Below are 27184 nucleotides of genomic sequence, written 5' to 3'. Positions count from 1 at the left end.
CCCTGACTGCTGCCCCCTCTCCAGGCCCCAACTGCCAGACCAACGTCAACGAGTGTGCGTCCAGCCCCTGCTTGAACCAGGGCACGTGTATCGACGACGTGGCCGGATACACGTGCAACTGCCTCCTGCCCTACACAGGTGAGGGCGGGGCCTGGCAGGGGCTGGGCTGGCCTTGCTTAGCCGGCCTTCCCCAGGGTTCTGCTCTGTCCCTCGGGCCATCGCCCTGCAGGCGCCATTGCCGGCTAAGCACACAGAGACGCGGGGTGCCCGGGAGGGAGTTTAGCGTAAGGAGGCCCCCGCTGTTGTGTCTGAGGAGCCTGTCTGGAAGGTGACAAGGTGGAACCCTTGGCGGAGCTGGGAGCTGGGCCTGGGCCGTCAGCCTTCTCGGCCAGGAGTTCGTGCTGCTTGGGCCCGGGGGCCAGGCCACCCTCGCCGCCCACTGGCCAGGCTTGAGGGACGCCTTTGATGGCGGACCTCTTTGTGAGAAGGAACAAGGAGCCCACTGTTTGCAGCGAGAGTGGCGGCAGACGTGTCCCCAGGCGTCTCAGCCATGGCCTGGCCACGGGGGTCGCGGGATACGGTCCCCTCCTTGGACTTTCCCAGTGGTTAAAAGCAAACTCCGCGGCCACGGGGGAGTGGGCAGAGGGCGCTGCCCCTGGGATGGCTGTGGGCCCTGGAGGTCCCGCGAGGCCCCACCTGGCCCAGTGTGTGTGTGGGGGGTACGAGACTGTGGTTCTCATGACATCGGGCGGCCCATGGCCAGAGCAATGTTTTCCTTGACCGAAGCGGGGACCTGGACTCTCTCCTATGTCGGTGAGGAAACTCTCCCCTGGTGGCCGCCCAGGGCGCACCCGGGTCCCTTTCGGACGCGTCGACATCGGAGGCTGGCGGGCGGGAGGAGCTGCCCTGCGCTGACCTGCTTCCCGTCTGCCCGCTTCCTGCTTCCCTCTGCACAATTGTCGGAAACTCTGGCGAATTTCCTGGCAGCCCAGGTCGCTGTGGAAACCGATGGAAAGAAAGGCCCTGGACAATCGCAGCCGCAAGCTGGGGAGATAACGGGCTGCAGGGAGATAGCGCTTCCTGGCCGCCTCGGACTCAGCCCCCACGGGCTGTCAACAGGAAACCCCACGGAGGAAAAGTCACCCTGTGTGCACAGGCACAGGGTTCTAGCCAGAGTCCCGTCCCGTCCCAGGGCGCCGATGCTGCGCCCGACACGCCCCTGATAAGTAGGACATGCTTGGGGCTGAGGCTGGCACGTCCCCCGGCAGTGCTGCCATAGCCTTTGTCCAGTGGCCTCCGGCCATGAGCACTTGTGCCTTGACACCGAACCCCTGGGGTTAGCTCCCAGGCCCCCTGCTCTGGGCAGGGCCTTTGCCAGGCGAGGAGGGCGTGTGAGGCTGGGAGCAGGTGCTGGGCCTGCAATGCTGAGGCGGGGGCCGCATCCCGCTGCCTGGTGGGGGGCAGGCTTCCTCTGGTTTGTCTTCAGGTCCCGACCCAGCCGGGCGCCTCACGCGGGGTCCCGGGGCAGCACCAATACCCCCTCTGTAGGGCCAGCCTGACGTGCCTCGATGGGGAAGGACCAGCAGGTGCTGGCCACAGTGGCCTCTGTCAGTTGGCACCACGGGACACTGACCCTCTGGGCCGGGGCTCCCGGGGCTCCTCAGCTGTCCCTCTTCCCCTCAGGAACCACGTGTGAGGTGCTGCTGGCCCCGTGTGCCCCCGGACCCTGCAGAAATGGTGGCGAGTGCAAGGAGTCCGAGGACTACGAGAGCTTCTCCTGCGCCTGCCCCTCGGGCTGGCAGGGTGAGGCAGCACGGGCCGCGCTTGAGGCGCAGGGATGTGGTGGGGGGGGTGTTCCAGGGGCTCCGGCTCTAGAGCAAGTGGTAGTGAGCTCCCTGTCTTTGGAGACGAGCAAGCGGGCTGCAGAGCCGCCCGCCCAGGGGACCCCGAGCAGGAATGGGCCCTCCCGGCCTTGAGCACCTGTGTCCTTCTTGGCCCGGGACCCGGGACAGCGCGCCCGAGAGCCCTGCCTCCCAGGACACCCCAGCAGAGGCCCTGGGCCCGGGGGCAGCGCTGAGCCAAGGGCGCCTCCCCTCTTCCCGCAGGGCAGACCTGCGAGGTTGACGTCAACGAGTGTGTGAAGAGCCCGTGCCGCAGCGGCGCCTCCTGCCAGAACACGCACGGAGGCTACCGCTGCCACTGCCCGGCGGGCTACACGGGGCGCAACTGCGAGACGGACATCGACGACTGTCGGCCCAGTGAGTGGCCCGGCCGGTCTGCCCTCTGGGGCCCCCGCACTGTGTCCCCGGGCGGCATGGGGCAGGGCCTGGTCAGGGTTGGGTGGACAGTGGACAGGCAGCGCCTGGGTGCAGGGTTGGTTTGACACAGGCGGCGTTGGCCTGGGCCTGCCCGTTCAGGGGCCAGAGGAAGCGCTGGGCAGGTGGCTGCTATTGGTGCCGTGTCATCGAGGGCCTGTGGGGCCATTCGAGGCGGTTCCAGGTGACCCAGAGGCTCTGGGGCCAGCCTGTGGGGCTCCAGGCCCCTCCCAGCATCTCCGAGCCAGATTCCCCGCCCCGCTCCCGGTTCACAGAGCCCTGGGGTCCAGGGCTCACGGGGAAGGTGGTGACCACGGCCTTGCTCACTCTCAGTTAAGCCTGTGTGCTCTCCTCCGCCCTCGTGGCCTCGGGCCCTAAGCGTGAGAGATGGGGCGGGGCTCCGCCAGACCCCTCGGTTGCCGTGGGGGCGGGGCCCGGGGCCCTCCCTGCCTTGGTTGCCCTGGCGGCGGGGGTGGCGCCCGCCCCTCAGGCCCGGCCTCCTGTCGCCTCCCAGACCCGTGCCACAACGGGGGCTCCTGCACAGACGGCGTCAACACGGCCTTCTGCGACTGCCTGCCCGGCTTCCAGGGTGCCTTCTGCGAGGAGGACATCAACGAGTGTGCCAGCAACCCCTGCCACAATGGTGCCAACTGCACCGACTGTGTGGACAGCTACACCTGCACCTGCCCCACGGGCTTCAGCGGGATCCACTGTGAGAACAACACGCCCGACTGCACGGAGAGGTGTGTGGCAGCCGAGCGGGGTGGTCCCGGGCCTCGGGCCCGCGTGGGGAGGGGGCCTTGCCCACAGCGTCTTTGCAGCTGCGCACAGTGTGTGCCCGGCTGGCACTTGGGACCAGTCAGGTGCAGCCGGGTGTTGCTTGTTGCATGGCAGTGGCTCATCGTGTGGCAGTGGCAGTGTCACACATGCCATGTGACTTGGGAGCAGGACCCCTGGCAGCGTGTGCTGAAGAACTGGGGCGCCACCTCCTCTCAGACCTGCAACCACCTTCTTTCCTTATTCGCCTGGGCTGCCAGGGAGCTCGGCCTTAAACGCCCCCCCGCCCCCCCCCCGGTTTCTGCCCTAGTTCTCGCCCGTGTGGTGTCTGCAGTTCCAGTTCTTCCCTTGCTCTGTCTCAACCCCTCCACCCTGCGTGTGTCACAAAGCTCCTCTCAGCATGAGCTATAAAACGTGGTCTGACGCCGTGTGGGGCCTGAGCTCCCTGGACCTGTGTTGGGGGCCTCCTGGGACCCAGCACTCACACTGGTCCCAGGGGAGGTCCTGGCATGGAGGCAGCTGCTGGGGCGGGTCCCCACCCCGCTCACCACCCGCGCTGCCCACCCCTCCAGCTCCTGCTTCAACGGCGGCACCTGCGTGGATGGCATCAATTCCTTTACCTGCCTGTGTCCACCTGGCTTCACGGGCAGCTACTGCCAGCATGACGTCAACGAGTGTGACTCGCGGCCCTGCCTGCACGGTGGCACCTGCCATGACAGCTATGGCGCCTACAAGTGTACCTGCCCTCAGGGCTACACTGGCCTCAACTGCCAGGTGAGTGAGGGGCGGGGGAGGGGCCGCGCAATGCAAGGTGCACCTGCTCCAGCCGGGTTCGCCTCCCGGGTTCCGCCGGGAGGGCAGACGGCGCGGTCTCGCGGCTCTGGGGGCCTGGGTTGCCAGGCTGGTGCCTGGGCCTGGGCTGTACTGAGGAGTGGGAGCTGGAGGTGGTGACTGGGGGCTCATGGAGCAAGAACGTGGGTGGGCTGATGTGGGGGGAGACAGCCGAAAGCCAGTGTCTTCATGGAAAAGCATGAGGAAGACTCGCGTAAAGCAGCCACTGTAGACGAGCGGTTTACTTGCGAGGAGAAGCGGCCTCAGGAAAGGCAGCAGGTGTCCCGCCTCACCGAGGGCCCGGAGCCTGAGACCCCCCGGCCCCGCCCGGCTGCTCCTGAGCGGGGACCTTGGGCCTCAGCTTCCCTTTCTGTAGGGTGGGGTCCCAAGCCCCTCGGGCCGAGGGTCTCTGGCGGGGGTGTGGCGCCAGGGGGGCTGGACCCCCGGGAGCTGGCCGGGTCAGGCAGCCTGAGCGAGTCTGCCCCTGCACCCCCAGAACCTCGTGCGCTGGTGCGACTCGTCGCCCTGCAAGAACGGCGGCGAGTGCTGGCAGGCCCAGACCCTGTACCGCTGCGAGTGCCACAGCGGCTGGACCGGCGTCTACTGCGACGTGCCCAGCGTCTCCTGTGAGGTGGCCGCCTGGCAGCAAGGTGAGCCACCGCGTCGTGCCCAGCGGGCGTCTGTCTCCCGAGGTCGGGAGGGGTGCTGTCCGGAGCCGGACGTGGCCCCGGGAGGAAGCCCGGGCCTCACGCTGTCCCCGCGCATCCCCGCAGGCATCAATGTTACCCACCTGTGCCGAAACGGAGGGCTCTGTGTGAACGCGGGCAACACGCACCATTGCCACTGCCAGGCGGGCTACACGGGCAGCTACTGTGAGGACCAGGTAGACGAGTGCTCGCCCAGCCCGTGCCAGAACGGGGCCACCTGCACCGACTACCCCGGCGGCTACTCCTGCGAGGTGGGGCCCGTCCCGGGTCAGGGCGGGCGTGCCGGGCGTGGGTGTCTGCAAGGGCCGGGCCCCGGGCTGGGAACACTAAACCCAGGGGACGTGTGCCCCTCTCAGACCCATTTTCCCGTGGGGGCTGGGGCGTCCGGCGTGACTGACAGGAGGAGTCCTTTCCAGGGACCCCTGGAAGGGGAAAATTCGCCGACAAGTGGGCAGGGTTTGCCCTCCCCCGTGTTTGCCCCGAGGTGCCCACCTCCATCCTAGGGAACACATCTAACCCCGAGCTTGGCCGAGGCCCCCAGTGGACCGGCGCCCTTCCCGGGGTCTGGGTCTGCAGCTGGGAGGAGCCCACGGCCTCGCTCTCAAGAAGGCACCCCTTCCTAGGGGCTGGGGCCGCGTCCCGGCCGCCCACTGAGCCACGGGCCTGGCCCCTCTGTCCCCCTGCAGTGCGTGGCTGGCTACCACGGGGTGAACTGCTCCGAGGAGGTCAACGAGTGCCTGTCCCAGCCCTGCCGGAATGGAGGCACCTGCATCGACCTCACCAACACCTACAAGTGCTCCTGCCCCCGGGGCACGCAGGGTAAGCGGGCAGTGCCCGGGCAGATGCAGCGCCGACCAGGAAGGGGCCGGGGCAGGGAGGCCGCGGGCGGTCGCTGGCGTCTGTCTCCCGGGCGCCTGTAATCCCATCCTGACCGCCGGCCGAGGGGAGCACGTTTGGGAGGAGCAGGGCTGGAGAGCAGGGGTCTGAGCCCACCTGGGCCCTGCAGGTGTGCACTGTGAGACCAACGTGGACGACTGCGACCCCCCCATCGACCCCGTCTCCCGGGGCCCCAAGTGCTTTAACAACGGCACCTGCGTGGACCAGGTGGGCGGCTACAGCTGCACCTGCCCGCCTGGCTTCGTGGGCGAGCGCTGTGAGGGCGACGTCAACGAGTGCCTGTCCAACCCCTGCGACCCCCGCGGTGCCCAGAACTGCGTGCAGCGCGTCAACGACTTCCACTGCGAGTGCCGCGCTGGCCACACCGGTGGGTGCCACCGGCCGGCCGGGGTGGGGAGGGGTGCCAGGCGGGGATCCGCCCTCACACCCGCTCTCGTCCCCAGGGCGCCGCTGCGAGTCCATCATCAACGGCTGCAAAGACAGGCCCTGCAAGAATGGGGGCACCTGCGCCGTGGCCGCCAACACCGCCCGCGGGTTCATCTGCAAATGCCCGGCAGTAAGCGGAGGGCCCTGTGCAGCTGGGAGGGCTCCCTGGTCTGAAGGCGGCAAGTCCGCGCCCTCGCTCGGGGCACCCGGCCCGCTGAGGTGGCCAGAGCCCCTGGGCCTGCGCACACCGGAGGGCAGAGGCCGGCCGGAGCATCTGGGCTCCGTCCTCCGCATTGTCCTTGAGGTCGTCTCTGTGGCGTTCGTAAGCTGCGCTTAGAGCGGTTCGTAGAGAAAAGGTGCCGGGGAGCCCCCCCCCACCCCCTCCCCCGTCAGCGTCTTGCCCTCCTCTGGCGCGTGGCTCCGGCTGATGACCAGCACTGAGACGTCGCGAAGGCCACTCCAGTGTTGTGCGTTGTGTGGGCTTGACACGCGTGCCGTGTCCTGTGTGCACCACTGCGTGTTGCGTGGAATTTCTCGGTGCCCTGAGAGGGCCCGTGCTCTGCCTGTGCCCCCTCCCTCCCAGCCCCTGGGAACCCCTGACCGTCTCACGTTGAAAGACTTGATATACAGGGCCACGCTGCCCGGGAAAAGGCTGCAGGCCCTTCTGGGTGGGGTGTGTGGTGCGCTGGCCGGGCCTGGGCGGGTCCCGTGCTGTCGGGGAAGCCAGCCCACCCTGACACCCGCTGTGCCCCTGTCCGCCAGGGCTTCGAGGGCGCCACGTGTGAGAATGACGCGCGCAGCTGCGGCAGCCTGCGATGCCTGAACGGCGGCACCTGCATCTCGGGCCCCCGCAGCCCCACCTGCCTGTGCCTGGGCCCCTTCACCGGCCCCGAGTGCCAGTTCCCGGCCAGCAGCCCCTGTGTGGGCGGCAACCCCTGCTACAACCAGGGCAGCTGCGAGCCCACGCCTGAGAGCCCCTTCTACCGCTGCCTGTGCCCCGCCAAGTTCAACGGGCTGCTGTGCCACATCCTGGACTACAGCTTCGAGGGCGGCGTGGGCCTCGACATCCCGCCACCACAGATCGAGGAGGCCTGCGAGCTCCCCGGGTGCCGCGAGGAGGCCGGCAACAAGGTCTGCAGCCTGCAGTGCAACAACCACGCCTGCGGCTGGGACGGCGGCGACTGCTCGCTCAACTTCAACGACCCCTGGCAGAACTGCACGCAGTCCCTGCAGTGCTGGAAGTACTTCAGCAACGGCCACTGCGACAGCCAGTGCAACTCGGCCGGCTGCCTCTTCGACGGCTTCGACTGCCAGCGCGCGGAAGGCCAGTGCAAGTGAGGAGGCCGCTCCTCCCCGCGGGGCCGGGCTCACGGAGCGGCCGTCCGCTCCCAGGTGGGGGCAGGGCGGGGCGGCAGGCGGCGGCCGGACCGGCCCGGGGTCTCGCAGGGCACGGGGCGGGGCGGGGCGGGGCTGGGGGCCGGCGCGGAGGGAGGCCTGACCCTCGCCCCGTGCCCGCAGCCCGCTGTACGACCAGTACTGCAAGGACCACTTCAGCGACGGGCACTGCGATCAGGGCTGCAACAGCGCCGAGTGCGAGTGGGACGGGCTGGACTGCGCGGAGCACGTGCCCGAGCGGCTGGCGGCGGGCACGCTGGTGCTGGTGGTGCTGATGCCCCCCGAGCAGCTGCGCAACCACTCCCTGCACTTTCTGCGCGAGCTCAGCCGCCTGCTGCACACCAACGTGGTCTTCAAGCGCGACGCCAGCGGGCAGCAGATGATCTTTCCCTACTACGGCCGCGAGGAGGAGCTGCACAAGCACCCCATCCGGCGCTCCGTGGCCGGCGGGGCCTCGCTGCTCCCGGGCGGCGGCGGCGGCGCAGGGAGCGGGCGGCGGCGCAGGGAGCTGGACCCCATGGATGTCCGCGGGTGCGAGCCCGGGCCTGCTGCCCTCGGGGCTGGCCCTGGGGGAGGCGGTGGGGAGGCCCGGGCCCTGGGACGGGCGGGGGCAGCAACAGCACTCCCCGCCACCAGCCCCCGCCCCAGGCTCTTGACGCCACGGCCACACCTGACTGAGGTCAGCTCTGGGGGGCCTTGGGCTCTAGAGGACTCTGTCCTGAGCCGAGGGCAGGGATGCTCGTGGGGCTCAGGGGACCACGGGGCCGGGGGCCGGCATGGGTACCAGCGCTGCCTGGCTGGGGCTGGTGCTGGACGTGGGGACGGGCCGGGCCCTGCCCACCTCCGGGGCTTTTCCCGTCCAGACCCTGCTCCCTGCCCCGGGTTCCGGGAGCCTCCCCTGCCCATCGGAACGATGCCACAGGGCCAGGGCTGTCCCTGGAGACGGCTCTCTGGGCGGACGCGGACTGGGCTGGGTTCTCATCCTCTGACCGGGTGCCCCCCCAGGTCCATCGTCTACCTGGAGATTGACAACCGGCAGTGCGTCCAGTCGTCCTCGCAGTGCTTCCAGAGCGCCACCGACGTGGCCGCCTTCCTGGGCGCGCTCGCCTCGCTGGGCAGCCTCAACATCCCCTACAAGATCGAGGCCGTGCAGAGTGAGTGGCCCGCCTGCTGTCCCAGCCACAGCCCCTCGGGACGAGTGGCCTGGGTTGGGAGGGGACCCCTGCGAGGGGCTGCGTCCCAGCCCCCCCCCCTTGTTCTGGGGCCTTTTGCCACCCACAGGGGCGTGTCACGCCGTCCAGGGTTTGGGAAGTGCTTTTCTGGCGTTTTCTGCCTGGCACGCTCCCCCACCCATAGTGCCAGCTGTCAGCGAGGCCGGCCCGGGGGAGCAGGCGCACCCACCAGAAAGTGGGAGCCCGTGTCTCTCCCCACCTCTTCCTCCTGATTTTTCTTTGTTGGGTATTATTTCAAAATCATTACAGCGTTTTTTTAAAGAGAGAGAGAGAGAGAGAGAGCAGAGAATTGATCGGTGTCATGTGAAGTGTTGAAGTTTGTATCCGGAAAATCCCCCTAAATCCTCTGTCTTAACAGCTCGATGCGAGTGCGGTGATTTGAAGTTGGTTAATCCTTTTCCCTTAAAGGAGAAAAAAGTAAACGCCGTCTCCAGATAGCCGGCTGGTGCAGGAGAGAATTTAGTGATCGTTTGCAATTCTGATTAATCGCGTAGAAAATGACCTTATTTTGGGGGGCGGGATGGAGGCTGGCGGGCGAGGAGGCGCCTGGCCGCCGAGCCAGTGCGCTGCCCCCGGCCGCCGGCCTGCCGTAGCGCTGCCTGATGTCCGGGCGCCCGCCCGCGGCCCCTGCGCCCGCAGGTGAGACGGTGGAGCCGCCCCCGCCTCCGCCGCTGCACTTCATGTACGTGGCCGTGGTCGCCTTCGTGCTGCTCTTCTTCGTGGGCTGCGGCGTGCTGCTGTCCCGGAAGCGCCGACGGCAGCATGGCCAGCTCTGGTTCCCCGAGGGCTTCAAGGTGTCGGAGGCCAGCAAGAAGAAGCGGCGGGAGCCCCTCGGCGAGGACTCGGTGGGCCTCAAGTGAGTGGCACAGCCGCTGGCGGCCTTGGCTTTCGGGAGGCGGGGCTGGACCCACGCCGAGCGCCCGCTGAGCGGTGGCCTCCGGGGCTTCCCGGCTCAGTCCCGCTTCCCTGACCCTCGCCCCCAGGCCCCTGAAGAACGCCTCGGATGGCGCCCTCATGGACGACAACCAGAACGAGTGGGGCGACGAGGACCTGGAGGCCAAAAAGTTCCGGGTGAGTCCGGGCCCCAGGGCCCCCCCGCCCCCGCCCCACCCCGCCCGGGCCCCGTGGCACGTGGCTCTCGGCTTGACCCCCTCCGTAGTTCGAGGAGCCCGTGGTCCTCCCCGACCTGGACGACCAGACGGACCACCGGCAGTGGACCCAGCAGCACCTGGATGCCGCCGACCTGCGTGTGTCTGCCATGGCCCCCACGCCACCCCAGGGCGAGGCCGACGCCGACTGCATGGACGTCAACGTCCGAGGGCCTGGTAGGTGCGGCCCGTGCCCCACACCGCCCCAGGGGCTGCTGGCCAGGGTCACCTGGATGGGCTCCTTCTCGTTGGGCAGCCGGCCCTTCCCGGACCGCGTGAGCCACCGGCCTCGCTCCCCCGAGCTCGACTCCCAGGAGTCAGTCCCTGGAAGTTTAGCGGAGGCTCAGCTCGGCGGGCCGGGCGCAGCGGGGCCTGGCAGGGGGGCGGGGAGTGGCGGAGTCGCCCTGCCTTCCACGGGCGCCCTCCTCGGGCTGCGGGTCAGAGCCCACGCGAAGCTTCTAGCCGCCTCCTCCCCAGACGGTTCTTCCAAGACATCGAAGTCTTCCTTTACCCGCTCGTTACCTTGGCTTCCTCCCAGCTGGGCTCTTGGTGATCTCGGGCAGGGGTCTTCGTTGCCCACCTGCCAGTTGGCAGCTGGACGTGGCTCTGTCGCGCGGGAAGCCCGGATTGAGTGGGGTGGTCGAAGGCAGGCCGGCCGCGAGGGCCCGCCCCCTGACCGAGCCCCGCCTGTGCCGCTTCCGCAGACGGCTTCACGCCCCTCATGATCGCCTCCTGCAGCGGAGGGGGCCTGGAGACCGGCAACAGCGAGGAGGAGGAGGACGCGCCGGCGGTCATCTCAGACTTCATCTACCAGGGCGCCAGCCTGCACAACCAGACGGACCGCACCGGCGAGACGGCCCTGCACCTGGCCGCCCGCTACTCGCGCTCCGACGCGGCCAAGCGCCTGCTGGAGGCCAGCGCCGACGCCAACATCCAGGACAACATGGGACGCACCCCGCTGCACGCGGCCGTGTCCGCCGACGCACAGGGTGTCTTTCAGGTGGGCGGCCCTTCTGCCAGCCCGTGCCCTCCGTGCTCCTGCTCAGGGCCCCGGAGCCCTGGTTCCGAGCGGGGCGGAGCCGGGCCAGCGGGTGGCCTCCTCCCGAGCCTTTGCACCCGGGGCGGGGGCGGGGAGGGCGTCAGACCCGAGTGTCCCCCTCCCTGGGAGGCCGCAGGGACCCGCGGGGCAGGGCCTCCTCATCTGCACCCAAGACAGGCGTGCGTCTCGCCGCACCTGCCCCTCCTCCCTGCTGTGGCCGGAGGCGTGGCCTCGGGCGGTCGGGAGAAAGCCGCCTGCACACCCGGGGCTCTGGCCTCGCTGGGGCTCCCAGGATCAGGGCGGATTAGAGGCTCCGATGCCGGGGGCCCTGGGGGAGGTCGCTGGCAGAGGCCCCCCTGCCGCAAGCCCCCAGCCTCTGGGCCGTGCTGCTCTGTACAGACGGGCTGGTTCTCGGGCACCAGGGCGGGGGGATCACAGAGTTTTCCTTGAATGATTTCTGACGTGTCATCTTTCTTTGGAAATAAGAAATTGAGGCCATTCTCAATGAGCCGGCGGGGTCTGCCCTGGCGCCTCTGGCACTTAGCGATTCCCTCGGGTGCTTTGCCGGAGTGAGGCTGTCCTGCTCTCTGCTTGGCCGCGGCTTCTTCCATCCTCCAGGTCCTCACATGTGCGGGGCCGGTGGGGCTCTGCCCCCCACCCCCCACCCCCCAGCCGTCGGGCCTCCAGGAGGGGCTTCTTCCGCCTCAGGGACGGATGGGACACCGGGCTTCTGCTCCGGGCGGGGTCTGCCTCCCCTGAGGTCTTCCTTGTCTCAGATCCTGATCCGGAACCGAGCCACCGACCTGGACGCCCGCATGCACGACGGCACGACGCCGCTGATCCTGGCCGCCCGCCTGGCCGTCGAGGGCATGCTGGAGGACCTCATTAACTCTCACGCCGACGTCAACGCCGTGGACGACCTGGGTAAGCCGGGCCCCCAGCCCTCGGGCGGGGGGGGGGGTGGGGTGCCCGGCCGCCTGCTCCTCCCCAGCCGCGCTCTGCTTCCCCACGCAGGCAAGTCCGCCCTGCACTGGGCCGCCGCGGTCAACAATGTGGAGGCCGCCGTCGTGCTGCTGAAGAACGGGGCCAACAAGGACATGCAGAACAACAAGGTGGGCGGCCAGCGTGTGCCCCGGGCGCGCCTTCCCACCCGGGGACCTTACCGCCTGGGCCTCGGCGCCCTAATCGGTCAGGTCCCAGCCGAAGCCCTGGGCCCCAGACGTGACCCTCAGCAGGCGCCCGTGTGTTCTGCCACCGCCTCCCCTCCTGTCCCCTTCTCAGCCCGAGGCTTGTGTCCCAGTGCTGTGAGCAGCAGCTCCAGCCGTCTGATCTGTCCCGGAGACCTGGCCCTCACCTGCCTTTGGCCGTCACGGGGCTGGCGGGGTGACCCAGGTGGTGCCGAGGGAGCCAAGAGGTGGGGGGGGTGCAGCTCTGCATCGAGAGGCCCCCGGATATAAATAAATGCCAGCAGCCACCTTCCTGCACAAGGACTGCCCCCTCGTCCCCCCCACGCTGCCAGGCTCTGTCCCTGAGGTTCAGGAGACTGTCCTTCCTTCCTAACCCCGGCCTGACCCCATGTCGTCTGCATCTGTCGTCAGTTTGCTCTGTGCACCAAGCCTGTCCCCATCCTTCACTGACCCCTGGTTTAAACTGGGATTTCCTTGCCTGGGTGAGGGGCAGCGGGCGGCGCTCCCGAGTGCGCGGCGGGGCTGAGGCACAGTCCCGCCTCCTGGTGGGGGGACAGAGGGGCTGGCCCCGGGGACCGCCTGGCGTGGCCGCAGCCACGGCCGAGGCCCCCCGTGTACCAGGCAGGCACCACTCCCACGCGATGGTCTCATGGGCATGTGTGGCCCGTCCGCAGGACGGATGAGAAACCCAAGACCCGGGGGCGGGGCTAAGATGTCGGGGCCCCTCAGGGGCGGTTGGGTGGCCAGAGATGCACTCTAGGGACGCCCACGCCCCTGAAATTGCAGCAGTGGCTGCGTCTGTACGGTGGGAGGAGGGGGCTCCCGTTTGTTAGGTCCCCTCAAGGGACAAACCCCACTGGTTTGGAACGCAGAGTCCCACAGACCAGCCCTGGTGCATCTTAGAAGAGGCACTGAAGGTTTATTTTAAGACCTACCAGGCCAGGTACCAGAAGGCTGGGGTGCGGTGGGGAGGGGCGGGCGCGAGGTCAGCGTCCTCCCCGTGGGGGTCCTTCTGGTAAGAGCATCGACGAGGCTGACCTCCCCCCCCCAGGAAGAGACGCCCCTGTTCCTGGCCGCCCGGGAGGGCAGCTACGAGACGGCCAAGGTGCTGCTGGACCACTTCGCCAACCGGGACATCACGGACCACATGGACCGCCTGCCTCGCGACGTGGCGCAGGAGCGCATGCACCACGACATCGTGCGGCTGCTGGACGAGTGCAGCCTGGTGCGCAGCCCCCCGCTACACGGCGCCGCCCTGGCCGGCGCGCCCACCCTGTCCCCCCCGCTCTGCTCGCCCAACGGCTACCTGGGCAACCTCAAGCCAGCCGGGCAGGGCAAGAAGGCCCGCAAGCCCAGCACCAAGGGCCTGGCCTGCAGCGGCAAGGAGGCCAAGGAGCTCAGGGCGCGGAGGCGGAAGCCCCAGGACGGCAAGGGCTGCCTGCTGGACAGCTCGAGCGCGCTGTCGCCCGTGGACTCCCTGGAGTCCCCCCACGGCTACCTGTCGGACGTGGCCTCCCCGCCCCTGCTGCCCTCCCCTTTCCAGCAGTCTCCGTCTCTGCCTCTCAACCACCTGCCCGGCATGCCTGATGCCCACCTGGGCGTCAGCCACCTGAGTGTGGCGGCCAAGCCCGAGATGGCGGCGCTGGGCGGAGGTGGCCGGCTGGCCTTCGAGGCTGGGCCCCCACGCCTCTCCCACCTGCCGGTGGCTTCCAGCACTGGCACAGTCCTGGGCGCCGGTGGAGGCAGCGGGGCTGTGAATTTCACCGTGGGTGGGGCTTCAGGCTTGAACGGCCAGTGCGAGTGGCTGTCCCGGCTGCAGAACGGCCTGGTGCCGAGCCAGTACAACCCGCTGCGAGGGAGCGTGGCACCCAGCACCCTGAGCACGCAGGCCCCCGCGCTCCAGCACGGTGCCATGGGCCCGCTGCACGGTGGCCTGTCCGCCACCGCCCTGTCCCAGATGATGGGCTACCAGGCCCTGCCCGGCGCGCGGCTGGCCGCCCAGCCTCACCTGGTGCAGACGCAGCAGCAGCTGCAGCAGGTGCAGCAGCAGAACTTACAGATGCAGCCCCCAAGCATGCAGCCGCCGCAGAACCTGCAGCCGCCCAGCATGCCGCCACCGCCGCCGCAGCCAAACCTGCCACCGCAGCCACACCTGGGCGTGAGCTCGGCCACCGCCAGCCACGTGGGCCGGAGCTTCCTTGGGGGGGAGCTGAGCCAGGCCGACGTGCAGCCGCTGGGCCCCAGCAGCCTGGCGGTGCACACCGTCCTGCCGCAGGACAGCCAGGTCCTGCCCACGGCGCTGCCGCCCGCGCTGGCCCCGCCCATGACCACCACGCAGTTCCTGACGCCCCCCTCCCAGCACAGCTACTCCTCCTCGCCGGTGGACAACACCCCCAGCCACCAGCTGCAGGTGCCCGAGCACCCCTTCCTCACCCCGTCCCCCGAGTCCCCCGACCAGTGGTCCAGCTCGTCGCCGCATTCCAACATCTCCGACTGGTCCGAGGGCGTCTCCAGCCCGCCCACCGGGGTGCCCCCGGCGCAGGCCGCCGCCCACATCCCGGAGGCCTTCAAGTAAACAGCCCGAGCCCCGGGGGGACCCCGCGCTTCCTGGCCCAAGCCCTGCGGGGCTGACCAAAGGAGGGTTTTTTCAAGAAACGCTTTGATGCAGAAGACGGCGACAAAGACTTTTCTTTTTTTTTAGTATTTATTTATGTACTTTTATTTTACACAGAAACACTGCCTTTTTATTTATATGTACTGTTTTATATGGCACCAGGTAAAAACTTTTATCTACTCGGAAAAACAAACAAACAAAAAGCTACTGCTCGATCACGACTTTCCTACTTCGGATAAAGGCTCCTGGGTGTGTGTACAATATAAACAAAGATTCAGGATTTTAAAATGCCATTTATTTATTGATTTCCTTTCGCTGCACCCAAGAGAAAGGATGTCTGAGAAGGGAGCAACGTAGCTCCAAAAGCTCCCGGCGCGTCCGGGCCCGGCGGCGAGGTCCCCAGAGGCGCCCCTCCCCCAAACCCGGACCCCCGCTCCCAGCACCGCCCGCACGTTGGAAGATGCCTCTAGAGCCAGGGAAGCCAGCCCTTTACTCCTTTGGCGTGTGGGTGCATCTGCATCCGAGGCAGGAACGTAAAATACAAGACCGTGGGGCTCATGTGCTTTGGTGTGCTCTTCGGCGACTTTTCTTAAGCACGGGCCAAGGGTACGTGTCATGGTACCGAATCATGAATCTTTGTTTGGGGTTCAGTGTTACGTCGCTGTTCGTTGGTCTGGGGAGTTCTTGCTCTTTCTGGAGGCTCCTCTGCACCGCTGACGCGTACGCATCGTGTCGAGGGAGAAGTCGGAGGTGTGGTGCCCACCCTGGACCCCCCGTGGGGAGGCTTCCCCCTTGCTGGGGAAGGACACTGCCTGGGCCGCCTCGTTGGAGCATCTCAGCTCGAACTGCACCTTCCAGACGCAGGAAGGTGGACCGGAGCTGCTGGTTTTCCAAGGAAAAAGCCAGCCGTGCCCAGCCAGCCTCAGTGCGCAGAGACCCTGGTCCCAGGGCACGGCCAGGCTCAGTGGGGCGCTCGGGGCGCCTGGAGCCTGCTCGCCGGCCACCCCTCCCGGGTTGGGGGCGGCGTGCCCGGGAGGAGCAGAGTCTTAGAACACCCAGTATACGCCTGTGGCAGAGGAAAGGTCTGTACATACGTCTTCAAGGGGATTTTGTTTAAGAAATCTGATTGGACCAACCTGTCAGGGTTCCTGCTGTTAAAGGGACGTTAGAAGCCAGGCCTCGCGTCCTGCAGCCGCCAGAGCCGGAACAGTAGCTCCTCAGAGCAAACCCAGGAAAGGCCTTGCCCCTCGCAGGGCAGCCCTGCCGCCTGGGGGGAGGGGAGGGCGATGCGGGACCCCCTGTTGGGCATTGACAGACACGTCTTAAGATCGTGCTTCTTCTTGTGTTTTATAAAATATAGTGTAGTTTACATAAAAAGGAAACTTTTCAAAAAAGTTATCTACGTGCAAAACTAGAGGATGAAAATGATGTATTTTTCCCATCTTTTTGTTAAGTGATTTGCAATAAAAATGATTCGGAAAGTCATCCAGCTTTCGCTAAACGCAGCTGTGGTGCCCACTTGCTTTCTGAGGGGAGGGGGGAGGCAGGCGGAACGCGGAAGAGCGGGCAGAGGCCACCCGGCCCTGGCCCATGGGTGCCAAGGCCACTCTGTCCCATCCGAAGTCCCCAAGCCCCGTGCAGTGCGCGGGGCACACGCTGTCCGACGCTGGGCTCTGGCCTCTCCCGTCGGTGCCACAGGGGGGCACCGCTTAGCACAGCAGGCGGCTGTGGGCAGGGGGCCGCAGGGAGGGGCTGGAGGCCGCGGTGCAGAGTCGAAAACGCTGGATCCCCAGCCCACCGAGTGAGGCCAGGGACCGAACCCGCATCCTCATGGATACTAGTCGGATTCGTTTCTGCTGCGCCATGACGGGAACTCCGTGGTTGTACATTTTTCATGTATTAAATGCCGTTGAATTGTTTGCTGTAAAAAGGTTACTTTTATGATCTATGAATTTTACCTCCATAAATCATCTCCTTAAAAGAAAGGAAGGGAGTTCCCACTGTGGCCCAGCAGGATTGGGAGTGTCTCTGCAGCACCAAGACACAGGCTCAATCCCCGGCCCAGCACAGCGGGTTAAAGGATCCAGCGTTGCCGCAGCTTCCGTGTGGGTCACACCCGGGGTTTGGCTCTGACTCCTGGCCCAGAAACTTCCATGTGCTGCAGGGTGGCCAAAAAATAAAAAATGACAAGGAAGGAAGAAAGAAAAGAAAGAACTGGCAGTGTTTGTACTCCCGAGAGGTTCTCGCAGGTTGTGGGATCGCCCCAGACAGCAGGACGGGTCTCGGGGCCTGTGGGTCTTCAGGAGCACCTCTTGCTCCCCCAAAGCCTCGGGGTCCCCTCGCAGCAAGGAGGACCACACCATTTCATGTCTAAACTGGGCACGCTGGGAGCCCTGCGGTGGGGGCAGCCGCGGCCACAGAGGCTCCGTCCAAACCTTCCCCGACCCTCAGCAGAAGCACTGGCGGGGATTCCCTGGGGCCCCAGGGCGCCCACCGCAGGCTGAAGGGGCGTCGGAGACACCCCCACTGCCCACCAGCCGCCCTCCACCTGCTGCCCTCGCCCTGGACCCCCAGCCTGCCAGGCCTGCCACCACACGCTTCCCAGGACACAGCCCCTCCTTGGGCAGCTGCGGGCTGCACCGCGGCCTCCGGAATCCCTCACGTCGGAGCTTCGCTGTGTCTGCAGGAGATCAAAGTCAAGCGAGGCTCTCAGGAGGCCTCATCCAACGTGACGGGTTCCTAGCACGAAGAGGTGCGCCAGACGCCGGCGCACACGGAGGGGAGGTGTGAACACACGGGAGAGGCCAGCCACCTGCCAGCCCAGGTGGGTGACCGTGCCGGATCCCAGCCTTCCAGACCCCAGAGTGGGGAGAAGCCAGTTTCCATTGAGCCACCGGGTCTGTGGCACTTGTTTTGGCCGCCCTAGCAGAGGCACAGGCTGGGTCATACCTCCCAGTGCCAAGGGCACCCCCCGGGGCTCCACCCCAGGAGCTCAGGGTGTCACACCCCAGGGACCCAGAGACATGACCCTCTTGCCCTCACAGCTGCTCCTGGTGGGGGGCTGGTTGGGGGCGCCGTCCTTGGCACCTCAGGGTGGGGTGCTGTGCTGCAGCGCTGGCCGACAGAAACGGGATGGAAGCCCCGTGTGCGGTTTCAACCGTCAGCAGCCGCATTAAAAAGTAACCAGAGGAGCTCCCATTGTGGCTCAGTGGTCAATGAACCCAACTAGCATCCATGAGGACGCGGGTTCACTCCCTGGCCTCGCTCAATGAGTTAAGGACCCAGCGTTGCCGTGAGCTGTGGTGCGGGTCGCAGTCAAGGCTCGGATCCTGCGTGGCTGTGGCTGCGGTGTAGACCAGCGGCTGCAGCTCCGATTCAACCCCGAGCCTGGGAACCTCCATGTGCCGCACATGCAGCTCTAAGAAAGAAAAAGAAAAGTGAAAAGAGACAGGTGACGTTTATTTTAAGAATGCGTCTCTGTTAATCCAACATACCCCAAGTGTTGTCACTGAGCATGTAACTGACACAAGAATCAACGCCATGAAGCTCTGCCATCTGTCTGCGGGTGGCTCTGGGTCACCCCCTTCCCCACGGGGCTCCCAGGTGTGGTTCTGGATCGAGTCACTGGCCTGTGCTGGGATCCCCGAGCGCACGGGTGAGGAGGTCAGCTCCGGGGCGCAGCGGCGTCCCAGGCTGGCGGGCATCCTTTGGCGGGAGCCTCACGGTTCGCAAGAGTCTTTCAAAGCCTAAAGGTCCTGCAGGGGAGAGTCCTGACCCACGGCAGCTTCCCAAACCCCTGGACCTCCCCCCCAACACCCTCGGGACACAGTGATTCTGGGTCTCCACCTGCCCCGGGATCAAGCCGGACCGCATTCCTTAGGTTTCTGGTTGCAACACTTTGGCAGAATAAACCTTAACCCGCTGAGCCACCGGGGAACTCCCGGAAATGTTATTTATATGTGACACAACAGATGGCACACGTGAAGGGCCTCAGGGTTGGATTTTTTTACCTTTTTCACACAACCTTAGACGTGGGGTCCATTCCTGAACGACGCAGCACATGATGCGTTATCTACACTTACTACGAGTCTGTGGTTTCGTACAGATTCATGGTATTTACGACAAATCTCTACACAGGCACACCTCTGAGATCTTGTGGGTGCAGTGCTGGACCCCAGAATAAAATGAATATCAGGATCAAGGAAGTCACACCAACAGTTTGGTTTCCCAGTGAATCTAAAAGTTAGGTTTACACTAGACTGTTGCCTATTAAGCGTGTCATAGCCTGAGAACGCCATATGCCATGGGGCAGCCAAAAAAGAAAAGAAAGCCTGAATATAGAACTACTGTATCATCCAGCAAGCCCACTCCTGGGCATATACCCAGACAAAACTACAATTCAAAAAGATACAGGGACCCGTGTGTTCCTTGCAGCCCTATTCACAATAGCCAAGACATGGAAACAACCTCAATGGCTATGATAGTTGAATGGATTAAGAAGATGTGCTGTCTATACACAAGGGAATACTACTCAGCCATAAAAAAGGACAAAATAATGCCATTGAAAACAACACGGCTGCAACTAGAGATTCTTATACGAAGCGAGTCAGAAAAAGACAAATACCATATGATATCATTTAAATGTGGAATCTAAAATATAACACAGGGAGTTCCCATCATGGCTCAGTGGTTAACGAATCTGACTGCAAACCATGAGGTTGAGGGTTTGATCCCTGGCCTTGCTCAGTGGGTTAAGGATCCGACGTTGCCGTGCGCTGTGGTGTAGGTTGCAGATGCGGCTCGGATCCGGCATTGCTGTGGCTCTGGCGTAGGCCGGCGGCTACAGCTCCGATTCGACCCCTAGCCTGGGAACCTCCATATGCTGCGGGAGCAGCCCAAGAAATGGCAAAAAGACAAAACAAACAAACAAACAAACAAATAAAATAAAATATGACACAAATGAACCCATCTGCAAAAAAACCAAACAAACCAGACTCACAGACATAGAGAATGGACTTGTGGTTGCCAAGCGTGGAGCAGGGGAGAGGGGTGGACAGGGAGTTTGGGGCTGGTAGATGCAAACCACTGCATAGAGAAGGGTGAGCCGTCAGGTCCTCCTGCACAGCATGGGAACCGTCTCCAGTCTCCTGGGGCAGACTCGGATGGAAAAGAGCATGAAAAAGACCGTGTACACATGTACACGCACAGTGTGTGTGTGTGTGTGTGTGTGTGTGTGTGTGTGTGTGTGTGTAACTGTGTCACTGCTGTACAGCAGACATCGGCACGGCGTTGTAAATCAACTACACGTTAAAAAATTTTAAAACAAGATAAAAAATAAGAAACGAGCCTCAGAAAACGTGTGATCTGAGTCGGTTTCTCACGTTCAGCGACCATTTCCTTACCTGTAAATAAAGGAGAGAGGGCTTCCCATGAATCCACCTAGTGTCCACGAAGACACAGGTTCGGTCCCCGGCTTCGTGCAGAGGGCCGAAGATCCGGCATGGCTGGGGTGTGGGTGTAGATGCAGCTGTGGATCCCACGTGGCTGTGCCTGCGGAGGAGGCCGGCAGCTGCAGCTCCGATTCGACCCCTGGCCTGGGAACCTCCATATGCCGCAGGTGTGGCCCTAAAAGGACCACAAACAGACAGACAAACACATTAAACAAAGGAAAGAAAAGGATACAGCCCTGAAGCGACGTTCTCCGTGGCCACGCCGGGCGAAGGCCCTCCCCAGTGGCCAGTGGCCAGTGGGTGCAGGATGGTGCCGAATGCAGTCCCTCTTTATTCAACAGCCACACTCGCCAGCCTCCATGAGATCCCCGAGCACAGAGCTTGAAAACCACGGTTGCCCACTAAGCGCCACTCTGGGGGAATTCGTGGAGCACCTGCCGTGTTGCACCGACCCCACCACCCTCGGGTGGGCAGGCTGCAGTCTCAGGGGATGCAGGGAGCCGAACGCTTTTCTCTGGCTGTGCTGGTGCCAGGTTCTGACGGAGGCTGGGCGCTTCCAGACGCCAGCGGGCCTGGGAGGAGCCACCTGCGGGGCCAAGGCTTGGAGGCGGCTCTCTGCTCCCCCCTGCTGGCAGCACCCCGTAAGCGTCCCCTTAGGCAAACAGGTGTTCCCCATGGGACTTGCAGCGGGCCAGGTGGGGCCAGGTGAGGTTCCACTGTTCACAGTTCACGTCTGCACCCCACCTAACGCTCAGCCTGCAGCAGGGCCATCATCCCATTTCACAGATGAGGAAGGTGAGGCGCAAAGGAGCAGATGGCTTCTTAAGTTCACCCACTTGAGCCAGAGCCACGTGACTCCCCAGCCAGTGTTCTCACAACCACTCGAGGGGCCATCTCCCCTAGAGGCCTGGGAGGGCCTGTGGGGCCTCCAGTGCTCAGCCCTGTCACTTTCCAGACGGGGGAACCGATGCTGAGGGAGGCACTTGCCAAGGTCACTTTGCCAGGTGTCAACACGCAGCCAGGCTGGCACCTGGCAAGCTGCACGTGTCGGAGTTCTTCCAGGCTCCACCCCAGCCCTTCCCAATCCCAGGCCTCGGTCCGCCAGGCCTCCACGTCCACACCATAACCCAAGTCACCACCGATGCTTAGGACTCGGGCCCTCCTGTCCTGCTGGCCCCCATGGCTGAGGCGAGCAGAGCATCTGTGCTGTGCGGGAGTGCAGACGGCCCTGGCAGCAGGAGAGCCAGGTCCTGCCCCCACAGGGTCGTATGGGTTCAGCTCTCCCCACCGGTCTGGCCCCAGCAGCCTCGCCACTCTCCCAGGGGACCCGGGGCCACCTCCTGGGCTCCTGGCTCTGGCTCGCCCGCTGCCCAACAGCCTCTGGGAGGTGAAACTGGTGATGTTGTTCCTGGCAGAAGAGCCCCTGAAAGCGTCCCTTGCTCTTCGAGGTCAAGCGCAAACCCCCTGGCGGGGCCCGTGGAGCCCGGCGACACACGCCCACCGGCTCCCACGCAGGCCCACTATCCGGAGGTTTCTGGCCTTTGCCGCTGCAGAAGCCTCTTTGCTTCAGCCGCAAATGCTCCGCCTTTCCATCTCTGCCTCTATCCCCCCCGACCTCCCAGGTGGGATCCAGGCCTGGTGAGGCGCCCTTATGGTGCCCCCACCCGCACAGCTGTAGGGTGTCCATGCTCCCAGGGGCAGAAGCTGAGCCTGTCCCACGGCCATGGTCCCAGCTCCTCCTGGTGCCTGGTGTGCAGTGGGGGCTCCTCGGCAAACGTCCATGTCCAATTTGGGGAAGGAGGGCCCCGAGGCTTCTCCAGGGCCGCGGCAGCTGCGGGGTCGCAGGGCAGGTCTTGCTGGGCTCCCTACTTCAGCTCCATTGCTTATCACCTTGGATGCTTAGTTCTTTGTTCAATGATTAAAAAAAGAAAGTTCTCTAAGATCTGCTAGATGCCAGCTATGTCTCCAGATGCCAGAGATGAGACAGAGCCGTGCTCAGGCGAACAGGAACGCTGACGGAGGTGACAGTTATTAAGCCTGTCCGGGTCGGAGCTGGGTCTGGATACGGACTTCCTCCTGCAAGGCTCTCCAGGGGGCTGGAATGGCTCTGATGGTGGCGGCCTTACACCCCTGGCCTGCACCCTCACGGAGGCACCTCCCTTCCCTCCCCTCGGGCCTGGCCACACACTGGCAAGCACCCTGGATGCCCACGGACAGGTGCCCCGACGCAGGGGCCGATGCAAGGTGCCACAGTACAAATGCTAACACACAGCTCTCTGCACCTCTGGGACTGCTTCCTCCCCAAGGAACGGACCCCAGCCCTTGCTCCCCGACCACCCAGCCCCCTTTGGCCCCACCGCTCCCTCCAGGAGCCCTCCGCCAGCTCCTTCCCCGATGAGCCTCTAACTCGCTTTTTGCCTGGACTCTCAGCCAGCCCTGTCTCACAGGCCGAGAGGGACAGGCCCCTCGCGTGGCCCCAGCCTCAGCTCCTAGGACTGAGGGTGTGTGTGGGGGGGCTGAGCAGGACACTTGGCACGGAGCAGACCTGCCCCACAAACGTCCACAAAGCACACTTCGGCCTGAGGCCGGGGGCGCGGGCTCACGCCCAAAGGTCACCCGGCCTTTGCCCACTCTGAGATAGCTACCCAACCCCAGGGCTCCTTGGAGAACTGCCTGGCTGGCCGGTCACCAGAAGAGAGCCAGCTCCACCATCTAGGAGGCTGGAGACGCCGAGTGGGTCCCTGCCTGCCTCCCAGCAGGGCGCCCACCGTCTGGTCCAGCACTGTCCAGGGGAAGCATCACACCCGCCACGTAGGGAATTTTAAACTCCCTAGCGGCTACATTTTAAAAAGGAAGCAGATGAAGGAGGCTTTACTAAAGCATTTATTTAATCCAGTATATCCCCAATAGCATCATTTCAACAGGTAACAGCAGCCTACCGGTGGCACAGTTGCCATCCTTGGCTCTGCGGCGAGTACTCTGCCCTCGGTGTGGACCAGCTGCCTGGCACGTGCTCCGTGGCAGCACCCCCGCCCCCGGAAGGCACTGGCCAGCAGGGAGGCTGACTGCCACCACACTGGACACAAGGTGACAACGGCCATCATGATGAAAGGCCAGCCAGGTTCTCCAGCTCGGTCTCTGCCCACTGACCCAGCAAGTGTGCAGCTGTGTCCTGTGTGCTCCAGGTGATGTGACCACGGCTTTGCTGGAGGAACTACGACTCTGCCCTGGGAAAGAGCTGCTGATTTGAGCCCACCTAGCGGGTGGCAAGGAGGTGGTGACGTGTATCCAGCCTCCAAGTGTGAGCCAGGAGATGGACAGGGAGAAGGCAGAGAGAGGAGCGGACATGGCAGGCAAAGGGCAGGGGCCTAAGCACGCACGAGGATGGCTGGCATGGCCGTGCACCCCCGAGGCACAGCCCCCGCGTCCCCGTGTCCCTCACGGTCCCAGCACAGGCAGCACCCACGAGCTCTCTCCACCCCCAGTTGTCCAGGTACTCAGCCTGCTGAAACAGCAAGCTGACGAGGCCAAGGAAGGTGACAGAGGGCAGAGAGCATCTGGGGAGCAGGCTGGGTCTTAAAGCAGCCGCTCTGTGACTCAGAGCCCTGCCTCCATGGCCCAGAGGCCTTGACGGCTTGGCCGTGGACCCAGGATCCGTCCTGAACATGAGGCTACCGAGGGCTGAGAATCTGAGGGGGGTCTCCACGCAGAGCCTTAGCAGGAGCAGAGTGCGGGGATGCCCCAAGGCCCTTGCTGGTCTTTGCCCATCGGCTTTTCTTAGAGTCCCCTCGTGGGAGTTGCCACCAGGCTGCCTCTTCAATGCCGCGCTAGGGGTCCAGAGGTCTCGACCTTGCCTGGGGCAAGCTGCTTTCAGGGGTCTTCAGGTTAGAGCCCACCAGGGCTGAGCAAAGGGCTTCTGGGTTCACCAGAGGGGAAAGTGGGCTGGAGCTCTTGCCCTCAACTCCAAGTGGAGGTGCCAGCCCTGAGCCTGGGAGCGCCAGCGCCCTCCCCTGGCGGGAGGGGGCCTTGGTGGTGGAGAGGGTGGGGGTGGGTGGGTCGGGTGGGGGGTTAAGGGTTAAGGGTTGCTCTTGCAGTGTCTCTCTCTGCAGAGCGATCTGTTGGGACAAAGTCACTGCAAAACACAGGGAGCACCAAGAAGAAGGGGCCCAGGTGGCGGGGCCCAGGCTGCATTCTACAGCGCTTACGAACACTGTGTTCAAACAGGCGGGGAATTCGATTTCTGCAAGGCAAATGTTAGCTTAGAGTGGCCACGTCAGATAGGCTGAGACTCCCCCCGCCCGCCTGGGGCTCTGACAGCGTGGCTGCTCCCTTGCCAGCGTCACAGCAAACAAACACCAGAAGCGCACTGCTTCCTTCTTCCAGAGCTGCTAGGTCCCACCTGTTACCACGGTGCCCTCCCACCTCCGCCAGGCCAAAGCCCAGCAGCAGTGGCTGCTGGGAGCACAGCGGCGGGGCCATGAGCAACTGGACAGGCACCCTGAGCCCCCTTCCTGCCCTCCAGGAGGAGCAGGGGCACGGGGCTCTTCCTTGTCCTTGCCAGGCAGGTGGCAGGTGAGTGGGCCGGGTCAGGCTGGTTCACTTACCTTTGCCCACTAGGAGAATGAGGGTGCAAACAAGCAGCACCCCCCTTCCCTAAGGTCCTCTTGGGGAGCGCTCAGATGGTGCCTCTGGGTGGCCGCCAGAAACGGGGAACAAACAGGAGGCTGAGGCCCAGCAGCCTAGCCTATCGCTCGGCACCTCGGGGGTTCGCCCTCGTTTTCAGCACTAATATCCATTCAACAACGGTTGGGGAAAACCACATAAAGTCCCTGGCTTCCGTCCACGGGGCGTCTCTGTGCACAGAGGGAACCGCTGCCCACTGGCACAAGAGTCAGGGGCCCCGAGGGGGCTTAGGGCAGACAAAAGCGGGGTGGGAGACTGCGTGGCTAGCGCGCGGAGTGGTGTCGGGGCTGGAGGGGAGGAAAGGGCCGGAGGGCGCGCGTTCCCGAAGGTAAGGGCCCAGCCAGGCGGGGGCACGTGCGGGCCGCGGGCGACTGGACGACCCCCGAAGCGGGAGCCTGAGCGGGCAGCGGGGCTTCGGCGGGGGCCTGGGGGCTGGGGTCCTGCGGCCAAGGGGCCGGCGGCGGCGACGGCGTCGGACCCTTCTAGGGTCCTGTGCGGAGTAAACGAGCACTGCTTCCCCGGAGCTACGCGTTTACGGAGACTAACTTCCCGGGCGGGACTGGAACCCCCAGCCGCAGGTGGCCGTAACCAGGCAACCCGCAGGCCGCTGCACGGCGCGCACGCGCACTCGCCCTGCGCAGGAGCGCCCGACGCAGGCGCGGTACCCTTCCGCCCGTCTCCCTGGCTTCGGGAGGCCAACGGCAGAATGGGAGCAATGCGCCTGCGCTAGGGCGCCACTGGGCTTCTCGGCTCAGCCAGTAGCCGCCGATCCCGGCGGGTGCACCTGCTGGCCTCGGTCGTTCAAGGCTGATTCTTCCCATGGGTCTTCTTGAAAAACCCCGACTCGTCTCACATCCTAAGACGAGAAGAGACCGAGAGAAAGGACTGGCGTAAGTAGGCCGACCTCCCAAGGCGCTGCTGGTGCGCCCGGCCGGGCAGGTGGGCGAGGGGCGGGGCCGCCGGGGTGAGGAAGGGCTGGACGCAAGCGTGGGGCGGGGCCAGGGGCGGGGCGGTGAGGAGCCGGTAGCGGGGGGCCCGGGGGCGGGGCGTTCGCCAGGGGCGGGGCGAGCGGGCGGGGCGCACGCTGACGTCGCGGCCGGACACGTCGGCGGCGCGGCGGCCGCGGCGACCGGAGCCGGATGTGCCAAGATGGCTGCTGCGGCTGCCGTGTCTGCGCTCGTTTCAACCGTCGGGTCGTCTTCCGCCGGTGGCTCCTGAGGGGCCGGCGCCGGGAGTCGCCGCGGGGCCGGGCGGGAGCCGGCGGGAGCCCCGGCCGCTCTGCGGCGCTCGGGTGAGGGCCGGGGTCGGGCGGAGGGAGGCGGCCGGGCCGGGCCCAGCCCCGAGCGCCCAGCGCGTCTCCGGGGAGCCGCCGGGGGTGGGACGGGGGCGCCGAGGGTCCCGCTGGGCCTGCGGGTCGGGGGGGGCCGGGAGAACGCCTTCGTTGCGCGCCCCGGTCAGGCTGACGTGGCCTCACCTGTACGGCCTGCCGGGTCCGCGGCGTTGACCCTGGTCTTGGCCGTGGTGGCCTCGGTGTGGGGTTGGGTTGGAAAGGCTGGAGGAAAGAAAAGCCACACCTGCAGCATTTGGGGAAGTCCTTTAACAGTCTTGCGGGTCCTTTGGTTCGAAGGTTCTGAAGTCGTTTTGTGCTCATTGGTTGGAAGATTCGCCGGCCCGAGGAGGGTTTACATTTGAACCAAGGAAGAGCCTGGTGCCGGCTCTCGGTCGTCTCGTGGCGCGGCGACCAAGATGTTGCAAGGGGGGTCGAGAGCGCCTGTGTGTGGTATGGAGGGTGGAGGAGTGGGCATCACTTCCCGAAAGGGCTAGCGCAGAGCGTCTGAACAGGACACAGCCATTTAAAATCAGTTTCCCTTGCTTTACCTGTAACGCTTTAAATGGTTTGGCCTGGGAGTAAGCTGCTTTTAAGGATTTTGTTTTGAATGCACATGGTGCAGGTGTTAACCAGCGAGGTATTTCCCACCCCGGCTGGATATGGCAGGAAGCAAACTGAGTCACCGAAGTTGTTCCTAGGGTGGTGGTTTTGCAAGTTTCAGCACAGCCAGTCTGCCTGTGGTCTTTTCCCCTCCGCCTTTCTTAGGGTTCCGGGGGCTGTTATCTTACAAAGATACTGCGAGAGGCCAAAAAACAAACAAACAAATGAAAAGCAGTCTTCGTAACTCATTCACCCTTAACAGCAGTTCCTACAGTAAGTCTCAAAATTGCCCTGCGGGTTTTCTTTAGGGTAGTGTGTCAATTTTAATAGGATTCTTTCTTCTCTGAGCATCTTTGCTGAGCGTCCCATTGCTTCTTGGCACTCCTGTTGGTTTAGCTCTTCCGCTTGAGGCGGCGGCTTTGGGAGAAGAGTGTGCCCGGAGTATCTCAGTTCGGTAGCCAGGAATGACATTGAAACAGGGTGTGCTCATTTCCCATGGATCCAAGGCATTTTAATTGAAGAGCTGGGTTTATGAATAATGCATGTTTAGGAA

The 27184-nt window shown here is 64.7% G+C and overlaps 2 protein-coding genes and 1 long non-coding RNA gene across 25 annotated transcripts in view; 2 read left to right on the top strand and 1 right to left on the bottom strand.

Annotated features, from left to right (window-relative positions):
- Positions 1-16069, top strand: part of NOTCH1 (notch receptor 1) — a 43552-nt gene extending 27483 nt beyond the window's left edge. The window contains exons 15-34 of one of the 2 annotated variants that reach the window (XR_014842686.1): positions 25-138; positions 1684-1803; positions 2106-2258; positions 2830-3058; positions 3665-3866; positions 4420-4573; positions 4697-4881; positions 5317-5449; positions 5637-5894; positions 5971-6083; positions 6716-7345; positions 7472-7879; positions 8354-8502; positions 9220-9436; positions 9564-9651; positions 9740-9905; positions 10433-10728; positions 11544-11691; positions 11782-11879; positions 13006-16069. Coding sequence is in view for 1 of the 2 variants with exons in the window: in XM_021081037.2 (XP_020936696.1) it covers positions 25-138; positions 1684-1803; positions 2106-2258; positions 2830-3058; positions 3665-3866; positions 4420-4573; positions 4697-4881; positions 5317-5449; positions 5637-5894; positions 5971-6083; positions 6716-7287; positions 7472-7879; positions 8354-8502; positions 9220-9436; positions 9564-9651; positions 9740-9905; positions 10433-10728; positions 11544-11691; positions 11782-11879; positions 13006-14529 (5327 nt within the window). In the remaining variant the exon portion in view is untranslated. The remainder of the gene's footprint in view (positions 1-24; positions 139-1683; positions 1804-2105; positions 2259-2829; positions 3059-3664; positions 3867-4419; positions 4574-4696; positions 4882-5316; positions 5450-5636; positions 5895-5970; positions 6084-6715; positions 7346-7471; positions 7880-8353; positions 8503-9219; positions 9437-9563; positions 9652-9739; positions 9906-10432; positions 10729-11543; positions 11692-11781; positions 11880-13005) is intronic. The other variant, XM_021081037.2, reaches the window with a different exon arrangement.
- On the bottom strand, positions 14640-23743 carry LOC146407343 (uncharacterized). Its single transcript, XR_014842742.1, has 2 exons — positions 20251-23743; positions 14640-18735 (listed from the first exon to the last, which is right to left on the bottom strand). It is a non-coding gene; the product is annotated as an uncharacterized LOC146407343 (long non-coding RNA).
- Positions 23744-24452: 709 nt separating this feature from the next.
- SEC16A (SEC16 homolog A, endoplasmic reticulum export factor) overlaps positions 24453-27184 on the top strand; it is a 32125-nt gene continuing 29393 nt past the window's right edge. For 10 of the 22 annotated variants that reach the window (XM_021081139.2, XM_021081137.2, XM_021081135.2 and 7 more), the window contains exon 1: positions 25804-25992. The gene's annotated coding sequence lies outside the window, so the exon portion shown is untranslated. Of the gene's footprint in view, positions 24591-25392; positions 25592-25803; positions 25993-27184 lie in introns of those variants that run through there. The other 12 variants (XM_085020211.1, XM_085020153.1, XM_085020144.1 and 9 more) reach the window with 2 other exon arrangements.

This window comes from Sus scrofa, chromosome 1, assembly GCF_054392235.1.
Source record: "Sus scrofa isolate SSC_HxYL_T2T_F1_AM1 chromosome 1, Sscrofa_HxYL_maternal_Yorkshire_Landrace_v2.0, whole genome shotgun sequence".
NCBI classification, from domain to species: domain Eukaryota; kingdom Metazoa; phylum Chordata; class Mammalia; order Artiodactyla; family Suidae; genus Sus; species Sus scrofa.
Note: the sequence above shows the minus strand (reverse complement) of the source record. Positions and strands in the feature narration are given on the sequence as shown.